This window comes from Palaemon carinicauda, chromosome 41, assembly GCF_036898095.1.
Source record: "Palaemon carinicauda isolate YSFRI2023 chromosome 41, ASM3689809v2, whole genome shotgun sequence".
Taxonomy (NCBI): domain Eukaryota; kingdom Metazoa; phylum Arthropoda; class Malacostraca; order Decapoda; family Palaemonidae; genus Palaemon; species Palaemon carinicauda.
The window spans coordinates 44,795,599-44,815,803 of NC_090765.1; the positions used below are offsets into that span (position 1 = coordinate 44,795,599).

General features: G+C 41.3%; 1 protein-coding gene across 2 annotated transcripts in view; it reads right to left on the minus strand.

Moving 5' to 3' along the window:
- Positions 1 to 508: 508 nt before the first annotated feature.
- The window catches only part of Timp (Tissue inhibitor of metalloproteases), a 207,081-nt gene continuing 187,384 nt past the window's right edge, over positions 509 to 20,205 (minus strand). For both annotated transcript variants that reach the window (XM_068364601.1, XM_068364600.1), the window contains exons 4-6: positions 19,932 to 20,156; positions 14,854 to 14,952; positions 509 to 4,152 (exon numbers count right to left, since the gene is read on the minus strand). In XM_068364601.1, the coding sequence (XP_068220702.1) occupies positions 3,874 to 4,152; positions 14,854 to 14,952; positions 19,932 to 20,156 (603 nt within the window). In that variant the 3' untranslated portion in view covers positions 509 to 3,873. The remainder of the gene's footprint in view (positions 4,153 to 14,853; positions 14,953 to 19,931; positions 20,157 to 20,205) is intronic.

A 20,205-nucleotide genomic window follows, 5' to 3' on the forward strand; every position in this document is an offset into this window, starting at 1 on the left:
AGATGGGACAGGTCTGTGACTGTCTCCACCCCCTGACAACTTCTGCACTAGATAGAGGTTGCTGTAGAACCCTGGAAATTAGTTGTTGACCTCCTTGTCAAATACTGTATCTGTTTAACCTCCTCCCAAAGGAGTAGGTCTTTGATGGATTTTTTCGAATACAATGACAATTTATTGGTACTGAAGAGAGAGGAGAGAGTTGATATACAACGTGAAAAACCTCTACAGTCCAAGGTTTTGCAACCCTGTTCACCGACTCGATATGCATCCCCCCACAGGTTGTAGCATGGTTGGACTTCCACCCCTAACAAGGTCCTCTTCGACCATGCCTTTATTTGGCTTGATGCCTTTAGCGAAAGGGATGCTTCTAGTCTGTCAATCTCTTGAACTGAAAACTGTAATCGTAGCAAATTAAGTACATTTTCTAGCTTTTTAAAACCTATAGGGAGTAAAACAGCCACAAAAAATATTCCAAATATTCTCGAAATAAGGGTGAAAAAAAGACCCCTAATTCTGAAAAAGTATATTTCTGCTTTTCATGGCATCTCAAAGGCACACAGTAAATACAATTGGTTGTTTTGAAAACTAAGTCAAGAGTCAACTTTATTCAGAAACTCTGTAAATCATGTGAGATATAGATTTTGAATACAATTTTGATAAGAAAAGATGACTGTTTAATGCTTACTATCTTGGTGATGGTAATCAATGATCACTTTTAGAAGTATGCTCCACAACAAATGCCCGTAGTTGTTAGGACATATTACCACCACTTCTAATCTAGACACTTATGTTAAATCAAAGCTGCTTTATGTTGAATAATAATCGAAACCTCAACCACCACAAGGTTTATTAAGCATATTTCAAATATATGATCAAGTTGGTGATAACACTATTTCATTTTATACGCAGTAATGACAAAACATTTTAACAGCTAATCAGGATAGAATACAAGAAGAGCATTATGCTTGGGAGTGGACAGTGATAATTATACAATGAATTAATAAAAATATGCGGCAAGTTATCCTTTTTTTTTTTGTCCATGAACAAATTACATAGTCTATTCAGTGTATCTGCTGTATTACATGTTGCGAGTACTTAGGGTAATTATGCTCTAAGAAGACAAATTGAGTATTACAAATAAAAGAGCAAAAACTATAGGGCTAAACCTCAAAAGCATAGAAAATGCTGATAAAACAAAATGTATGAGAACATTATCAGTGTAATTCATTTTCTTCTGAGGATATTTCCAAAGGTTTTTAAGGGTCATCTTGTCTTTTGCTTCTATGATGTACAGTATGCAGTATTGTACTATACCTCTTTTCTAGATAAATGCTTTTTGTACTTCACATACAACCATAACTTTTAGAAAATATGCTGATGATGTGAAGTAAAGCTCTTTACATTCCTGTAAATAATTGTACACTTATATAATTGAATTCTATGCATAGCCATAATACTGTACTGTACTTTACTGTAAATTTCTTCTGTCCGTGACTAATTGTAAGGATGATGATGGTTGGCAATGTAAAGTACTTCATTTAGAAGGTAATAGTCTCGTTTGACTTGGAAATGGTGCACAGTATCTAATGTAATTAAAATAAAAAAAGTAAGTAGTTAGCCAGTCTAAGTAGCCTCTTTTGAGGTCTTGGAACTAAAACTACCATTTAAGATAGTTATTCAAAATTTAATTATTCAATTTATCATGAGAAATTTTAATATTGAAGATGATAAATGGTTTTAAAATGCACGTAATTTTACCTGAAATTTTCGCTTTTGATAATTTGAATTTCAATGGAACAATTTTTAAAATTATTTATCATCAATCCCAAGATTTAAACAATCACATTTTTATATCCATCTAACTTTGTATGGTATAGTAATTTGACTCTCAAAAATTAAATCTCAATCCAGATGTATACCAGAATAAATATTGCAACATTATAACATTTTAATACGAATTTTCTTGTATTAATTTAAAATTTGCTATTTCAACTTTCCCTTTTCTCTCTTGTTTTGAAATTGTGTTTGAGTTATATTAGCAGTATACGGTATCATATACATTACTCTACTATATTATGAAACTCAATGAAAAGCAAGTGTTATTCCTGTTGACAGTCTCTAAGCAAATATAAGAATACTGTATCACTTTCCACCTATTATTCATGTCATTAGGTGGTATAACTGGTTCTTTATTTGCTTGAGAATATATAAGAACATAATGATCAAGGAAGTATAGTTGATATAAATCCTTGTTAATATGTGGAAATCAAAATCTACGAACTAAAAATTTGGTTTAGCTACACTTTCTTCCCCTCTTCGTACAAGTTAAAGTATTTTCAACGTACCTCTGGTTCTGTTTTCCTTTGAGGCTGAATCCAAATTTCTATTTTTGTCTTGGTTATGATAGAATCTGCTGTCAAGTAATTTGAAGAACTTTACATACAGTAGATTGTTCCGTATATATTGATTATTAAAGATTTTATTTTGGGTCAAACAGTATACAGTACTGTACATAAATATTTCATACCAAGTACCTTCCTTAAGTTTGTAATCATGTGTGGTTTGGAAATCAAATGTATATTACAATACCTTTTTGTTACCATATTTCACATTTCTTTGCTGTTACTTTTGACCTGCTTTGTGATACTGTATTTCCATATTTCATTATGCAGAATACAATTAATGTCCCTTGTATTCTTTAATTAAAACATAAAAATCTGAACATGTGGCTATATATTTATATATACTGTATACACATACAGTACAACTTTACTTACAATTCATTTATAGATAATTTTAGCAAGGAGGTAGGACTTTGTACAACAACAAACACAACAATTTGGAAGATGTGTTTTCCCAATGCTTAGAACCACCTGAGAGCCAGAGTATCCATGATACTAGACTTCACAATGCCATCATCTTGAAGCAATGAACAAATAAGACTTCAGCCTTTAGTGATCTCTATCACAGCTGGAGAGTTTAATTAGATTTGGTGGTGTGAGAACATAATGAAAACACATACTATATGTTAGTAATGACAAGCTCTGAAATGAAATTAATTATTGAAAATTTAAACAGCAGCTAATAAAATAATTTATCTGTCACCCCTACCATTTTATTCCCAGCATATATATTATAAGTTATTTTACAGCAAATTGTGCAACAATAATAATGCGATTATATACAAAATTAAGGATTTAGCTTCTATAACAAAGATAAATCAATTTACATCTAAAACCTTGTATCAAATGCAATTTCTGAGCCTTTCTTACAGTATATTTTTGTCTTCAACAAAATATACCAAATAATTAACTACTAAAATGGACCTTGTCCATCAAATCATAACATAATTGCATTACAATACTGTATACAAATACATTTACAACATATCTGAACATTCCGACATCAAAACCACTTTGTGATCGTGGAAATGAAAATATCATCAGTTCGCACACTCCGTGAGACACCTTACACACTTACACCTGGCTGCACACATATATTTCATTTACTTTATCACTATATTGTTACTGTATATTACCAATAGAGACTAGATTCATTCCAACATTTATAAAAACAAATACCCTCACCGTAAAATATACGAAGCTCCATTACCCAAAAATATATACTGTATAATAAAAGTTTAATAACTAAAATATTTTGAAGCATCATAACACACAGTCTTAGGCAAGTTAATTAATCTTATCAGCATAAAATTTGTCATGCTATCATCTATGAACTTAATCAAAGTTTAATTTTTGTAATACAGTCCAACAATACTAGATATCAAATGGTCATAGTAGCAAACCAAAATTAATAGTCTTGATAACATATTGTAATGTTTTCCATTTAACAAAAAAATTTGAATACTAATATTTATTTTGGCCCAAAAGGTTTTTCGTTAACTACATGCTGAATGTAAGGACGGCCTTTTCTTGGTTGTCCTAGCTTGTGAAGTCTGGGTCTTTTGTAACCAAACCGTAAAGGACGACGGCGTCGTGGGATGGTGTTGATCTTATTGTTAATGTTGTTGTCTTGTTTGTTATTTGCAACGGTTATCTCGTTGTCAAGCTGTTTGCGACGGGGTTTCATACACTCTCTGTAAAGTCGTCCTCCAAGCCAGTCGCAAGTTCCATCTTGACCACGCAGACACACCTGAAAGTATAAAAACAGGCTTATTGGGTGCTTATATTTTGATAGTCAACTGGTAAACAAATTCATATGTTTAGATTTATTTGTTGTAAACTATTCAATGCGTGTGTAAGATTTGAAAAATACCTGTTAGACATCAGAAATTAAGTTCTAACTATTTAAAAGGTAATTTTTTTCTAATCAACAAAAAACAAAAAATTTGCATACGTTTATATTGATTTAAATTGATATTGAATAAAGAATGATATCAACCTTGATTCAACAATATTCTTTAAATTTATATTCTTATATAGACATTTAAGAGACTACTATTGAAGTGGATGTAATTTTTAATATGGTCTGTAATTAAAAAACAAAAAGTTGTCAGTACTCGTAGCCTTTCTAAACTAGTAAACCAGTAATTGTTGGTTAAAACCTTTTTCTTCTCCACTCGAACCATCTAAACTGCCTCATTACTCTTACGCTAATCTTGGTTTTGATGTAAAGAGACTGTGTTGTGCATTACTGTTCTGTTCTTCATAATTTTTTCTTATTTCTTTCCTTGTATGCTTAATGTCATCACTGTGACCAGTTTTGTCAGTAACTGTACCTTCATATAGGGAATACTTCAAGACATTAAATAAGATAGACATACTATACAAGTTAATGTAATTTGGTAAAGATATAGCATAATTTTGCAATCAATATTATAATACAGTACCGAGAATCAACCCAGATTAAAAAGGGTATCGGTATGAAGTGCTGGTGTTCGTGCTCCTGTTTCCTATGCTCAATCTTGTACCAAATCAAGCGCACAAACTATAAGTTGGAATGAAGGGTGCTGCCCTTCTTTCCCCCCCCCCCCTTTCCTGGTCAATAGATTGATCATTTTATCTCTATCTCTCTCTCTCTCTCTCTCTCTCTCTCTCTCTCTCTCTCTCTCTCTCTCTCTCTCTCTCTCTAGAGAGAGAGAGAGAGAGAGAGAGAGAGAGAGAGAGAGAGAGAGAGAAGGAAGATATATTTGCACTATTGGTTCTTGGTCTCGTAATGAATCTGCAGGCATGCAGATTCAGTACGAGACCGAGGACCAATAGCGTAGGCACAAGCCCTTGTACCATTTGCAGATACTTCTCCCTTGTGTGGGATAGTTGAGTGCAGTGCACGCAATCGATCTCTTCTTATTCAGTCCTATCAGTGTCGTTCTTTGAATGATTCTGCGGTCCATCCTTGATATTCCTGGACACTCGCACACAAGTGCACAAGATCACCTCGCATCTAGTCTTCCCTACGTGGCAAGTCCAAGTGTTGAGAAATTCCTAGAAGTGTGGGTGATTGTAAGTGACCACTCTCTAATTGCATTCCCGCAATCAGCTGCAAGGTCCTACACCTTGAAGTGTCTACTACTGGGGCGACGTGCTTGAGCACAGCCTGATAGGCTGATACTGCGCTCTCCGCCACACTGCGTACATGCGATCAGGGGCAAGGTCCGCTTAAGTACAGTAGTGTACATGGTACTTTATCAGCCTCTGGGGACCAGTCGCACTTGAGCACCGCATGATCCTGTGCTCTCCGCCCCATCATGTACATGGTACTTTGTCAGCCTCTGGGGATGTGAGTCAGTTCTACTTCTGAAGAGAAATCTGATTGTTGATTGTCCCACCCTTTTTCAGAATACATTTCTGGTTCCGTGCATACTCTGGGAGGAATGAACTGTCTTCTGAGGGCATGTCAAGATCTCCTCCCTGGTCAGGCATCAGCTGAGGCAGAGAATCTTTGGATGGACTATTTGTTCGTTGTCGTTCTCACCTATTTGTGAGTGCAAGAAGCTTGAAGACGCTACCATGGCTCATATAAAGGGGGTTTGATGGACATTGATTGGCGTTTTCGACCTCCCTCAAAGGTCTAAGACTTCCCTTGAGGTACTACCACTGGAGAGTTATGGCATCCTTTGACTGGCCAGACAGTACTACATTGGATCATTCTCTCTGGTTATGGTTCACTTTCCCTTTGCCTACACATACACCGAATAGTCTAGCATATTCTTTACACATTCTCCTCTGTCCTCACGCACCTGACAACACTGAGATTACCAAACAATTCTTCTTCTCTCACGGGGTTAACTACTGCACTGTAATTGTGCAGTGGCTACTTTCCTCTTGGTAAGGTTAGAAGAGACTCTTTAGATATGGTAAGCAGCTCTTCTAGTAGAAGGACACTCCAAAATCAAACCATTGTTTTCTAGTCATGGGTAGTGTCATAACCTCTGTACCATGTTCTTCCACTGTCTTGGGTTAGAGTTCTCTTGCTTGAGGGTACACATGGGCACACTTTTTCTATCTAATTTCTCTTCCTCTTGTTTTGTTCAAGTTTTCATAGTTTACATAGGAAAAATTTATTTTAATGTTGTTGCTGTTGTTAGAATATTTTATTTTTCCTAGTTTCCTTTCCTCAATCGGCTATTTTCCCTGTTGGGGCCCCTCGGGCTTATAGCATCCTGCTTTTCCAACTAGGTTTGCAGCTTAGCAAATAATAATAATAAAAATAATGGTTGAAATTTACTCCCAGGGCAGGGCCTTGAACAGAGCTTTTAGCATAAAGGGGATTGCATTTTACAGTACAAGTCATATTTGAATCTCTTCATTTCTCAAGGATTTGAGCTGTGATAAGTTGTCCAAAAGCAGTGTCTGTGAACAGCAGGATGCCTCTAGTGGCTCTCTTTCACTCACAAGGAGAGTAGTTTACAGATCAGTAACTTCTGCTACATCTAACTGTAGGAGAATTGTCACCTGTATTCTCCTGAGACAATTGGATTTTGAAGTCCTATAGATTGTTTATTTTAAGTTTCAACATTTTCCTGTTAAAGGTTTAAAGGCCGCTCATGAATGGCAGAGACAAGGGACAGTGACATTGCCCTATCAAGCAGGACAATGCCCTAGACTGACCATATTACATATGATCAGCACCCAAGCCCTCTCTCATCCCATAGAGTATTCAGTGTAAGTGCCAAGGGCAAACTTCTTGGTGTCAATGCCACTGTTTTGACTGTTGACACTAACAGCACTGATGTTCTTCCATGTAGTTATGGTGAGCTGTTCTAGCTTTATCACTCGTAGTTTGGAATTTTAATTAACTATTAATGTAATCACCAAGACTCTATGAACAGTCAGCCCGCGCTTTGCACAGGTTTATACTTAGTGATTTCATTTATAAGGTACACAGAACCACCATACCTTTTAAATAAAAAACGAAATATTCGCAATAAAAAATCTTGTGGAGCAATAACTTCAAATTGCTCGCTTTCCTTTGCGTCCGGCTTGGTTTTTGCCACTTCCCTCTCTCTCCACCCAGATCATCCCAGCTCTCGCTGTACACTGTATATCCATTTACTGTGGCAAAAAATTACAGCTACAGTATATTTGAAATAACCGGATTTTTATTAAACTGCTGTTTCTTTTGATTAAATTGGTGTTTTACTTAACTGTATCCAATAATAATGCATGTAATATTCACATTTTAGTATCGTATTTGTAAATAAAAACATAGTGAATTATAACCTTTTCAATTATTTATGTTTATGCTTTCCAAATCATATGATTAAGGCATAAAACCAAAGGATATTTCCTATTTCCTAAAAGAAACAATTATTACTTGATCTATCCTTTTCTAATTTTCATACTAATTTCAATAGTTTTATTTGAAGTAATTATCTCATATTTTATTTACTGTTGAGATGAATTGCATATTATAGAAGTTAACCGAATTTTCATTCATGTTGCGGGTGCAAATAATTTATAGTTTTTAGCTCTGTGATGCTTGATTATAAAGCTTAGGAAATTATTATAACGTGTTATAACTAAAAACTATATTCTTGGTTTTCAGACTTTTTGTAATGTTATTTTCTAAATTCAGCCATTATATTTAATAACACGATTTGCAAATTCATAAGTTCCCACAAAAATATGTTTTTCAATATTAAACTTACCCGATGATCATATAGCTGTCAGCTCTGCTGCCCGACAGAAAAACCTACGGGCGGAATACGCCAGCGATCGCTATACAGGTGGGGGTGTACATCAACAGCGCCATCTGTCGAGTAGGTACTCAAGTACTCTATATCAACACAGAACCAATTTTCTCTCTGTCGTGTCACCGGCAAGACCTACTGAATACGCTCTTGTTTTCTGGATTGATTTTCACGTTATTTGGTGAAGTATTCATTTCTGGTTATTAGCTATCGCTGTGCAGAAGTTATCTTCAGTACTTCCTTGCATTCTTTTTTGGATTTGGATTATTTGTTGACGACTTGGATAGATTTTGAATTCCTCCCTTTTGACTAATTCAAGATGTCTGACCCTTCTCAAGTCCCCAAGTACAGGAAATGTAGCGCTAGGGACTGTTCAAGGCGTCTTCCGAAGGCCTCTATCGATCCGCACACCGTTTGCTCCAATTGTAGGGGTAAAGCCTGTCAATTGGAAGATCGATGTGAGGAATGCGCTGGGCTTTCGGAATTCGGGTTTCAAGAATTCCTGAAATATGCACGTAGGCTAGAGAAGGATAGGATCAGGAGGAGTTCGTCTCGCTCAATTGATTTTTCCTCTCCCCATGCCCCTCAACCTATTCCTTCCCCTGTAGTGGTTGCACCCGACCCCCCTGCTAGCTCTCATCAACCTTCAATGGCGGATATGATGCGTGCCATTCAGGCTCTAGGTGAGAGAGTCGAGTCATTGGTGAATGACCGCAATCAACTCATGGCTGACGTCAGAGAGTTGAAAGGTAAAAGTGCAGTGGGAAGTGAAGTGAGTGTCAGTGCAGTGAAAAGTGTCAGTGTTACGCATGAGGGTGCGTCTGTTCGTGCCTGTCGTCCTCCCAGTCCGGGACCTCTTGCAAGCTCCCAAGCCCAGGGGAGAAGCAATGTCGTACGACCAAAGGGTTCGACAGGCTTTAATCAGCGTACAGACGTACCCTCCGTGGTTTCGGACGTATCTTACCGAGATCGTCCCACCCACAAGAAGACGAGTGAGCCCATTCATTCCTCGTCTGCGGAAGAGGTTTCTCGACAGAAACGATGGACCAAGGTCTCACGGCCTCTTAAACGTAAGGTCCCTTCCGAGCTAGTCCAACGGCCCAGGTGTAGCCACTGGGTCAGTTCGGACTCGCTGCAGTCCTCCGACGACTGCACACCTCCCAAGAGAGGCAAAGTGGTACCGCAACAGGCAGTAACTCCGTCTGTTGCCACGCCCGCTGTTTTAGACCCTCAGTCACAACGGACAGTAACTCCGTCTGTTGCCGCTTTTGTAGACCCTAAGTGGTCTTTACTGCAGTCTATGCAGACTCGGTTAGCTGCGGTTATGCAGGAGTTTCGTGCGGAGAAGGTTGACGCTGCACCCGTTAGCCTACAACCTGCCACGGTTGTGCGCCCAGCAGACGCTGAGGCTGCCTGCTCCCACACTCCGGCTGCGGAGAAGGTTGACGCTGCACCCGTTAGCCTACAACCTGCCACGGTTGTGCGCCCAGCAGACGCTGAGGCTGCCTGCTCCCACACTCCGGCTGTGAGAGCTCCTCCACCCATGCGCAGTCGACCCTGCCAGACGCATGCTGACGTTCACAGACGCACGGAGCACTCCGTTGCCGTGCGTGAGCTACCACAACAACAGGAGGGTGGAGTTAGGCTGCCGTGTTTTGACGCGGTGCGTCAGCCTCCGCAACCCACGATGGTCTCCGCTATCCTTCCACAGTCGGGAGTAGACTCTTTGCGCACCCACTCAGCTTTGGTTGTTGCCAGTTCTCAGACTGACCAACAGTGGCATGATGTTGGATCCAGTGCAGCCACGCATGCACCCGTGCTGCCGGACTCAGCCGTCCAGCCCACTCCGTTGCCTCTTCCTCCTCAACATTCAGACGATGGTATCTCTGATGATGACGAAGCTGCACATCTTGACGACCAACACTCGGACATCGAAGAACCCAAGACCACGCCTCCCTCCTTAGACTTTAGGAAAGTGCTTGCGCTCTTTAAGGATTTATATCCAGACCAGTTTGTGTCTGCAGCACCACGCTCGCCTCCCTCTGAGTTCGCGTTAGGCATGCAGTCACCAGCTCCTGCCTTTACGAAGCTCGTACTCGCTCGCTCGTCCAAGAGAGCTTTAAGGGTACTGGGAGAGTGGTTGCAGTCCAAGAAGCTACTTGGGAAGACATCCTTCATGTTTCCCCCGGTCAAGCTTGCTTCCAGATCTAGCGTCTGGTATGCCACGGGAGAAGTTCTCGGCTTGGGAGTTCCTGCCTCTGCCCAGGGCGACTTCTCAAGTCTGGTAGACTCTCCCCGCAGGCTGGCTATGAGACGCTCCAAGATTTGCTGGACTCCTTCGGACATGGACCATCTTATGAAGGGAGTTTTCCGCGCTTTCGAAGTCTTTAACTTCTTGGACTGGTGTTTGGGAGCTTTGAGCAGGAAGACCTCCCCTTCTGATAAGGAAACTTCCATGCTCATCATGTCCTGCATGGACAAAGCCATTCGGGATGGTTCTAGTGAGCTTGCGGCTTCTTTCGTGTCTGGGGTCCTCAAGAAGCGAGATCACCTTTGCTCCTTCTTGTCAGCTGGAGTCACCCCATGTCAAAAGTCGGAGCTTATGTTTGCTCCACTCTCGAAGTGTCTCTTCCCTGAAGAGTTGATCAAGGAAATTGCTGCCTCCTTGATCCAGAAAGACACCCATGACCTGGTGGCGTCATCCGCACGCAAAGTCACCCCTTTGCCCTCCGTACCTAGACCCAGGATGGACACTCCAGCGTCAAGGTTCATTCCGCCCTTTCGTGGCAGAGCCTCCAGCAGAGGAGGTGCTCGTGCCGGAAGTCAACGTGGAAGCAAGAAGAAGGGTTCCAAGTCCTCTAGAGGCAGAGTCTGACTGCCACCTTCTTCAGACAGCAGTGGGAGCCAGGCTCAAGAACTACTGGCAGGCCTGGGAGAACAGGGGCGCAGATGTACAGTCTGTGAAGTTACTCAGGGAGGGGTACAAGATTCCATTCTTGCGCAAGCCCCCTCTAGCAACGACTCCCATCAACCTCTCTCCCAGGTACAGAGAGGAGGACAAGAGGCTAGCTTTACAGCAAGAGGTGTCTCTCTTACTACAAAAGGGAGCGGTAGTCATAGTCCGGGACCATCAATCCCCGGGCTTCTACAACCGCCTCTTCTTAGTGCCGAAGAAGACAGGAGGGTGGAGACCGGTGCTAGACGTCAGTTCTCAGAATGTCTTTGTCACAAAGCAGACGTTCACCATGGAGACGACAAAGTCGGTTCTAGCATCGGTCAGGAAGGAAGACTGGATGGTCTCGTTAGACCTAAAGGACGCTTACTTTCACGTCCCCATCCACCCAGATTCCCAACCTTTTCTAAGGTTCGTTTTCGGGAAGGTTGTATACCAGTTCCAAGCCCTGTGCTTTGGCCTAAGCACGGCACCTCTAGTTTTTACCAAACTGATGAGGAATATTGCCAAATTCCTGCATTTAGCAAACATCAGAGCCTCCCTCTATTTGGACGACTGGCTTTTAAGAGCTGCGTCAAGTCGTCGCTGTCTGGAGAATCTACAGTGGACTCTAGATCTGACCAAGGAATTGGGTCTCCTGGTCAATATAGAAAAGTCCCAACTCGTCCCATCCCAAACTATTGTTTACCTAGGAATGGAGATTCAGAGTCAAGCTTTTCGGGCTTTTCCGTCGGCCCCCAGAATCAGCCAAGCCCAAGAATGCATCCAGTCCATGCTGAAGAAGGACCGATGTTCAGTCAGACAGTGGATGAGTCTGATAGGGACGCTTTCATCACTGGACCAGTTCATCGCGTTAGGGAGACTCCACCTTCGCCCCCTTCAATTTCACTTAACTGCTCACTGGAGAAAGGACAAGACGCTAGAAGCGGTCTCGGTTCCTATTTCCGAGAAGATGAAGTCGTCACTGACTTGGTGGAAGAACAACATTCTCCTCAGGGAGGGTCTGCCACTGGCTGTTCAGACCCCCGACCACCTTCTCTTCTCGGACGCATCGGACACGGGCTGGGGTGCGACGTTGGACGGTCGGGAATGCTCGGGCACGTGGAATGCGGTTCAAAGCGAGTTACACATCAACTGCAAGGAGCTACTGGCAGTTCATCTGGCCTTGAGAAGCTTCAAGTCCCTCCTTCTAGGCAAGGTGGTGGAGGTGAACTCCGACAACACCACAGCCCTGGCGTACATCTCCAAGCAAGGAGGGACTCATTCGATGAAGTTGTACGAGATCGCAAGGGACCTCCTCACCTGGTCAAGAGATCGAAACATATCCCTAGTAACGAGGTTCATTCAAGGCGACATGAATGTCATGGCAGACCGCCTCAGCCGGAAGGGTCAAATCATCCCAACAGAGTGGACCCTTCACAAGAATGTATGCAACAAACTATGGGCATTGTGGGGCCAACCCACCATAGATCTGTTCGCAACCTCGATGACCAAGAGGCTCCCAAATTATTGTTCACCGATTCCGGACCCAGCAGCAGTTCACATAGATGCCTTCCTTCTGGATTGGTCCCATCTAGACCTTTATGCGTTCCCCCCGTTCAAGATTGTCAACAGAGTACTGCAGAAGTTCGCCTCGCACGAAGGGACAAGGTTGACGTTGGTTGCTCCCCTCTGGCCCGCGAGAGAATGGTTCACCGAGGTACTGCAATGGCTAGTAGACGTTCCCAGAACACTTCCTCTAAGAGTGGACCTTCTGCGTCAGCCGCATGTAAAGAAGGTACACCCAAGCCTTCACGCTCTTCGTCTGACTGCCTTCAGACTATCGAAAGACTCTCGAGAGCTAGAGGCTTTTCGAAGGAGGCAGCCAGAGCGATTGCTAGAGCTAGGAGGACATCCACTCTCAAAGTCTACCAGTCGAAGTGGGAAGTCTTCCGAAGTTGGTGCAAGTCCAAATCAGTATCCTCAACCAGTACCTCTGTAACTCAAATAGCTGACTTCCTGTTATACCTAAGGAAGGAAAGATCCCTTTCAGCTCCCACGATCAAGGGTTACAGAAGCATGTTGGCAGCAGTCTTCCGTCACAGAGGCTTAGATCTTTCCAACAACAAAGATCTACAGGACCTCCTTAAGTCTTTTGAGACCTCGAAGGAGCATCGGTTGGCCACACCAGGTTGGAACTTAGAAGTGGTACTAAGATTCCTTATGTCAGCAAGGTTCGAGCCACTTCAATCAGCCTCTTTTAAAGATCTCACTTTGAAAACTCTTTTCCTCGTCTGCTTAGCAACAGCTAAAAGAGTCAGTGAGATACACGCCTTCAGCAGGAACATTGGATTTACATCTAAAACGGCTACATGTTCCTTACAGCTTGGTTTTTTAGCCAAAAACGAACTTCCTTCTCGTCCTTGGCCCAAATCGTTCGAAATTCCAAGCCTTGCTAGTTTGGTTGGAAATGAACAAGAAAGAGTACTATGCCCAGTAAGAGCTCTTAAGTACTATTTGAAACGGACTAAGCCATTACGTGGACAATCAGAAGCTTTATGGTGTGCCATTAAGAAACCTTCTTTACCAATGTCGAAGAATGCAGTTTCTTATTATATCAGACTTTTAATTCGAGAAGCTCATTCCCATCTGAATGAGGAGGACCATGCTTTGCTGAAGGTAAGGACACATGAAGTTAGAGCTGTCGCAACTTCAGTGGCCTTCAAACAAAACAGATCTCTGCAGAGTGTAATGGATGCAACTTATTGGAGAAGCAAGTCAGTGTTCGCATCATTTTACCTTAAAGATGTCCAGTCTCTTTACGAGAACTGCTACACCCTGGGACCATTCGTAGCAGCGAGTGCAGTAGTGGGTGAGGGCTCAGCCACTACATTCCCATAATCCCATAACCTTTTTTAATCTTTCTCTTGAAATGCTTTTTATTGTTGTTTTTTGGGTTGTCCGGAAGGCTAAGAAGCCTTTCGCATCCTGGTTGATTTGGCGGGTGGTCAAATTCTTTCTTGAGAAGCGCCTAGATTAGAGGTTGTGATGAGGTCCTTTAGTATGGGTTGCAGCCCTTCATACTTCAGCTCCTAGGAGTTGCTCAGCATCCTGTGAGGATCGCGAGGCTCAGTAAGGAAGACGTACTTAAAAAGGCAGAGTAATTGTTCAAGTCGACTTCCTTACCAGGTACTTATTAATTTTATGTTTGTTATTTTGAATAACTACTAAAATGAAATACTGAATACTTAGCTCTTAATGTTAACATATATGCTGGTCTCTACCCACCCCCCTGGGTGTGAATCAGCTATATGATCATCGGGTAAGTTTAATATTGAAAAATGTTATTTTCATTAGTAAAATAAATTTTTGAATATACTTACCCGATGATCATAAATTAAAGGACCCACCCTTCCTCCCCAATAGAGACCCAGTGGACCGAGGAGAAAATTGGTTCTGTGTTGATATAGAGTACTTGAGTACCTACTCGACAGATGGCGCTGTTGATGTACACCCCCACCTGTATAGCGATCGCTGGCGTATTCCACCTGTAGGTTTTTCTGTCGGGCAGCAGAGCTGACAGCTATATGATCATCGGGTAAGTATATTCAAAAATTTATTTTACTAATGAAAATAACATTTTTGTTTCCTTTTATGATAAACCTGTACTATTTTGCAGACAAGAAACTTTTCTTAGCTGCAAAAACACTACAAATAATCTGGAAATTGGAGTAATGATAACTAAAATTATATGAAAAAGTGAACTTACTGCATGTCGCCCCTGGCAGTCATTTTCTTCATTGGAAGTTTCCCATGCACACATAAAACTGGCCTTAGGGCAGTCCTCCCAGAAAGCACAAGACATAATCTGCAAAGGAAGTATTAAGGATTAGATTTGCATCAGGAATTGGTTATATACTACTTTCTATGTATCTAAAATAACTTACTAAACCCCCAAATTAAATTAAAGGTCATGTGAAATAAGGATGACTATAGTCCATTTCTTTTATTGAGGCAGATTTGCACCGACTCGCAGCAGTGCCCTTTAAGCTCGGGAAATTTTCCTGATCGCTGATTGGTTAGAATTATCTCGTCCAACCAATCAGCGATCAGGAAACTTTTCCGAGCTAAAAGGGCACCGCTCCGAGTCGGTGCAAATCTGCATCGCTAAAAGAAATTGACTATAGTACCTTGTGTGAAAACCATGAGCAGTAAGCCTCTACTGAGTAAATAATTCAGTATTTAAGTTCCAAACTGTGGTTAATACCGGGTATTTACTAACGAGCCCAATTTGCCGAGGATGCGACTTGGACTTAAATCCCTTAGTACACTATACTGTACAGTATATTTTATTCACCTGAATTCCTAAATTTAAATTTTTATTCCTGTATACAGTACAATACTGTATATTATTTTGAGTTATATAGTGAAATTTTTTCAATCCTTTTTTTTTCATCTCTTAGCATTACAGTACATAGGTTCCAAATATTTTAAATAATTTTCTTCTACAAAAATATGCTGCATCATCCTTTAATGGGAATACAGTATGACTCCCGCAAAGTTGGAAAGGGTGTTAAAAATTTGAAATGGGAGTGGAGGGTAAGCCCCATCCATCCGTCAGTCACCTATACACTTGCTTTGACTAAGCAGTACATGTACTGTTCTCTTGGTACCTCTCGAATTTTGGCTATTTTAATTTTTAGTATTTTCTTTGTAGAATAAATGGATGTGTGAAGACGTGCTATTTTATTTGGGTAAACCTAAATAAATAAAAAGTACAAGGATAAAGGATACGCAATTTTTCTGGGTAAAGCAAATGTGTAAAGGTTTACGTGCAAACCTGCCATAAATTTGATCATTCTTGTGCCTTTTGCAGGGGGGCATGACTTTGCAGTCATCACCTCGTCATGTGTGGCTATTGGACTCTGACAACAACTTAAACCTGTTTAAGGAAGTTGGTATTCCTGTGTCCTCTTCCTCTGTTGGAGCATTGTCGTAGGTTTCCAAGACCTTGACCCCAAAGAAGTGTGCCAACAAGAAGTGTTAGCATTCCTCCTCCTTTTCTCATTCTTCCTCAGCCTCATCTTTGTTAGATTTTTCAGGAGTAACGTGAAACTCCGACCAATCTCTCCCTGTACATGCCTGGGAGTGAAGGTGCAGTACCAAGAACCAACCCAGACTGGGAAGATGTCTTGGTAAAAGGTACAGGAGTGTATGCTCTTGCTTTAACAGTGTCCAGTTCCCTTCCGAACCGAGTACTCTCAGTCAGGATAAAGTACTCAGACTTTCTTCCCTAAATTTTTGAATGCTTGACCAATCTCTCTTCTCTTGCACAGGAGAGAAAGACAGTGCGGTACTGAAAACTGACAGATAGGGATTATACTCCTGCTATCAGTGCTCAGTCTGGTACTGAGGGATACTGTTTGTCAGAATCAACCATTGCCCACTTTGGAAGCAAGGTTTGGTCTCCTCGCTTTTATGAGTGATGAGATATTCCATTACGTAAACATGATCGGAAATATGATCTTTAGTCTCCTCATAGTCAGTCACCGCATGATCATTACCAGGTCACCATAGACGCTCACATACACTCATATGGTAGGGAATAAGTTTATCTGTTGCTTGCTTTTATGAGATCACCTGTTTTTCCCCCATGAGATCAGTCAACACCCACGTTCACATGCGATCGGGAATAAGAACGACTGGCTACCCAGGACTACTCTCAGCGCACTTACAAGGACAAGTATATTCCATCACAAACAAATGATTGGTAAGAAGACCCTTCACCACCTGGTAACTGGTATGAGCTCACCAACATGCATCACAGAGGCTAAATCACATAAAAGTCGCTTTTTGATGTAGGTCAGATTTTCGCCTGATAAAGTGACATATGTTTCCTATACATATAGTATACTGAACATGTTCAACGTAGTCTGGATTTTCACCTGATAAAAGGTCATATGTTTCTGATACATACAGTATACTAAACATGAAAAAGTACCACAACCTGCCATCATTTTATAAAAACCAAAAATGGGACCTAAGATAATAAGCTTCCACGTGAAGTACTGTACAGTATTTTATGACATAGAAACCAACATAAGGTCGGGTGAAACAGTGTAACATGGTTTTTATTTTTGTATTTAATATTTAAGAATGAGCAACGTAAAATTAGAACTGACATAAAGAGGGGTATTATAATTCATCAGTCTCTGGGGTGTGAATGCAAAAGGCAGTTCAGTTTCTGAAAGGGAAGAAGATTACAGATTAGGCCACTTTCAACCTCTGCAGGGATTTTTAAGCAAGAGCCTGTATCTGGACCAAAGGGGCAAGAAAAAAAATCTTCATCTTCAGGGTACACTTCCGGTTCCATTTTCTGTCTGTATCATGTGTGCTCCCTGAAGAAAACGCTATCATCTAAGGTGATTGGTGAGACCTTCCTTGTGAGGGGAGAGGAGTCTCAGGTTTTCAACACCCCAATGCCGTCTGACTTGGTTCTATTGGAGGCGGAGATTCCCGAGAAGACAGAGTGCTTATTTATCGAGAGACTAACAATCTTGGAGGCTACTGTAGCTCCCATGAGAATGGGTTGCCAGGCATTGATTGTCGTTTTAGCACTCCTTAAGGATCAAAGACCTCACTTGAGTTGCCACGGTTAGAACTTGCTTGCTTGGCCTTGGACAGTGTAAATTCTCAAATCTTGGGGAAAGAGGATTCATTGAGATCTAGCTAGTCAAGCGAGATATTGCCTCCCACACTCGCTCAACAGAAGAGATTCTACGAGCCTGAGGATGTGTGCCTGTAGTTTTTGCATTGATAATGGGTTTGCCTGTGGAAAAACTCGAGACTGAGGGCACTGTCATCTAATCCCCTCTGTCTTCTAATCTCCTGAGTCTAGAACCATGGAATTCTCTTCAGCCTCCAGTCGGCTTCCTCGATTGACCAGAGGTCTGGTGCAGTCGCCTACTTCGCCACAACTCAGGATTTGTCAAATCTTGAAAATTCAGAAAGTCTGTTTTTTTTATATATTGCAGGCTATTAGTTAAAAGCCCTGAGCTTTGGACTGCCCACTGCTCTCTAAGTGTTCACTCAGATCTCAACATGGGCCCTTTCAAACATCTTTTGAGGTAGTGACCCTGGTCTCTTCTGAGAGGCATTTGCATCAGGATCGGGACTGTTTACTCTTTTGTCGTGATCTAGGTACTTTGTATTGTGATAAATCAGGAAAAGTAGTCTCACACCCAAGTGATCTCCATTCCAAACTAGGGAAGTCCCCCCCTCCCAATCTCCTTAGATGCTTCTGTTCTCAGATGTATCCAAGGAGGAATGTGGTACCCAAAAAGAAAAGCACTTGCAGATCAGCCCGTCGGAAATGTGTGCAGCATTCCTAGCACTGCAGGCTTTCCAACAGAGTTTGATAAGGAGCTCAGTAGTGTTGATGAGCAATAACACCAAGGTTGTAGCATACATTAATAAGCAAGTAGGGAGTATTAACAAAGCAGGTGCACATCTGGGCAGTGGTCAGTTTTGAAGAGCTGTCAGCAAGGTTCGTTCCAGACATGAGGAATGTTCTTGTAGATACAATTAGTCACCAGGGGCAAGTTGTAGGTTCAGAGTGGTCCCTTCCTGATATGGCAGAAAGCCTTCTTGCTCTCTGGGGATCACTGGAAATCAACCTATTTGCCACATGACTAAAAAGGAAACTCACACTTTTCTGTTTTCCCATTTCAGAACCATGGGAAGTGTTTGAGGACACTGTCCAATACCCATGAGATCACCTGGACGCCTATGACTTTCCCCCATTGAGCCTAATTTGGTGGCTAATCAATGGAGTGCTGATCATGCCAGGCCTCGGAATGATCCTGGTGGCTCCCAGTTGGACACGCGACAAGTGAAATCCCGATCTCTTAGCACATACAGTTGAGCTTGTAAGAAAACAACCCCTTAGAAAACACTTTTTTGTCAAGTTGATTGAACTTCACAGTTAGAAAATTTATACATCTCCAAGAGGAAGGCTTTTTGCAAAGGACTGCTCAGAAGAGGTTTGGGGACCTATGGGACCTATGATAGGCCTCTTTTACCAAGTATGTGGACCATTTTCTTTGATTGGTGTTATAGAAAGGGCACATCTCCGATTACAGCTTCTCTAGCACAGATTATGGACTTCCCCTTAACCTCTCTTTGTCAGAGAAGCCACTGAGAAAGGCTACTGCGTAGCCTTGGGCAAAATATTCCCACTGAAGAACATGGACCTCTGCTCCTCATCCATGGAGGTGGGTAAGAGGCAGGGCTTATTTCACTTGGGGAGTTCTCTCATGTTACTACTTTTTTAGCAACTGTGCAGTGAAGTGATAGCCCCCTTGTAACCCTATGGGCCTTTAAGAGGCATAATTATTATATTTCATGCAACTCAAGAATAACTAGTAAGAGAACTATAGCTAATAGTGTCATCACTAAAATATTAAAATTTCAAAGTTTATCTAATTTTTTTATTGTCTTATTAGTAACTGATGTATGTTATTAAATCTATAGCCATGCATGAGGCTCACAGGAACACTGTATGTATAGTCATATGCAACATATATTAATTTTAAGAATCTGAATTACAAATACACTATTGGGTACAGTACTTTGTAATGGTTGGTTGCTTGATTAATTTTATTTTAAAAATAAATATTGTATTTTCAATGTTTCCCACTTGAAAAGTCTAACCAGATTTTGTTGAATAGCTACTGTATTGGAAATGGCCCTAAATTTCATATACATACTGTAAAGATAAATCCCCTGATCTGATATAAAAGTATGTAATGAAATGAAACTAAATACGGCACTCTGAAATAAACTTACTGGACAGTCGCATCCTCTTTCGTACAGAAGTCTGAAACCTTTCTTCATCTTGCTAGAGAGACTTCGCCAGGGTTTAGCAAAGTGACACAGATTGGTCCAGGGTTTTCCACCTTGCACATTGCCAGTGATGACTTGACTCGTTCGTGATTCCAGCTCCATCGCACAGGTCCCTGGGATAGTGTATATCAATCCCTTCTGGAGGATCAACTGCACTTTCTCTGACGCCTGTTGAAGGGTGGAAGTTAAAAGTGAATAACAAAGAGTAACAGATTCC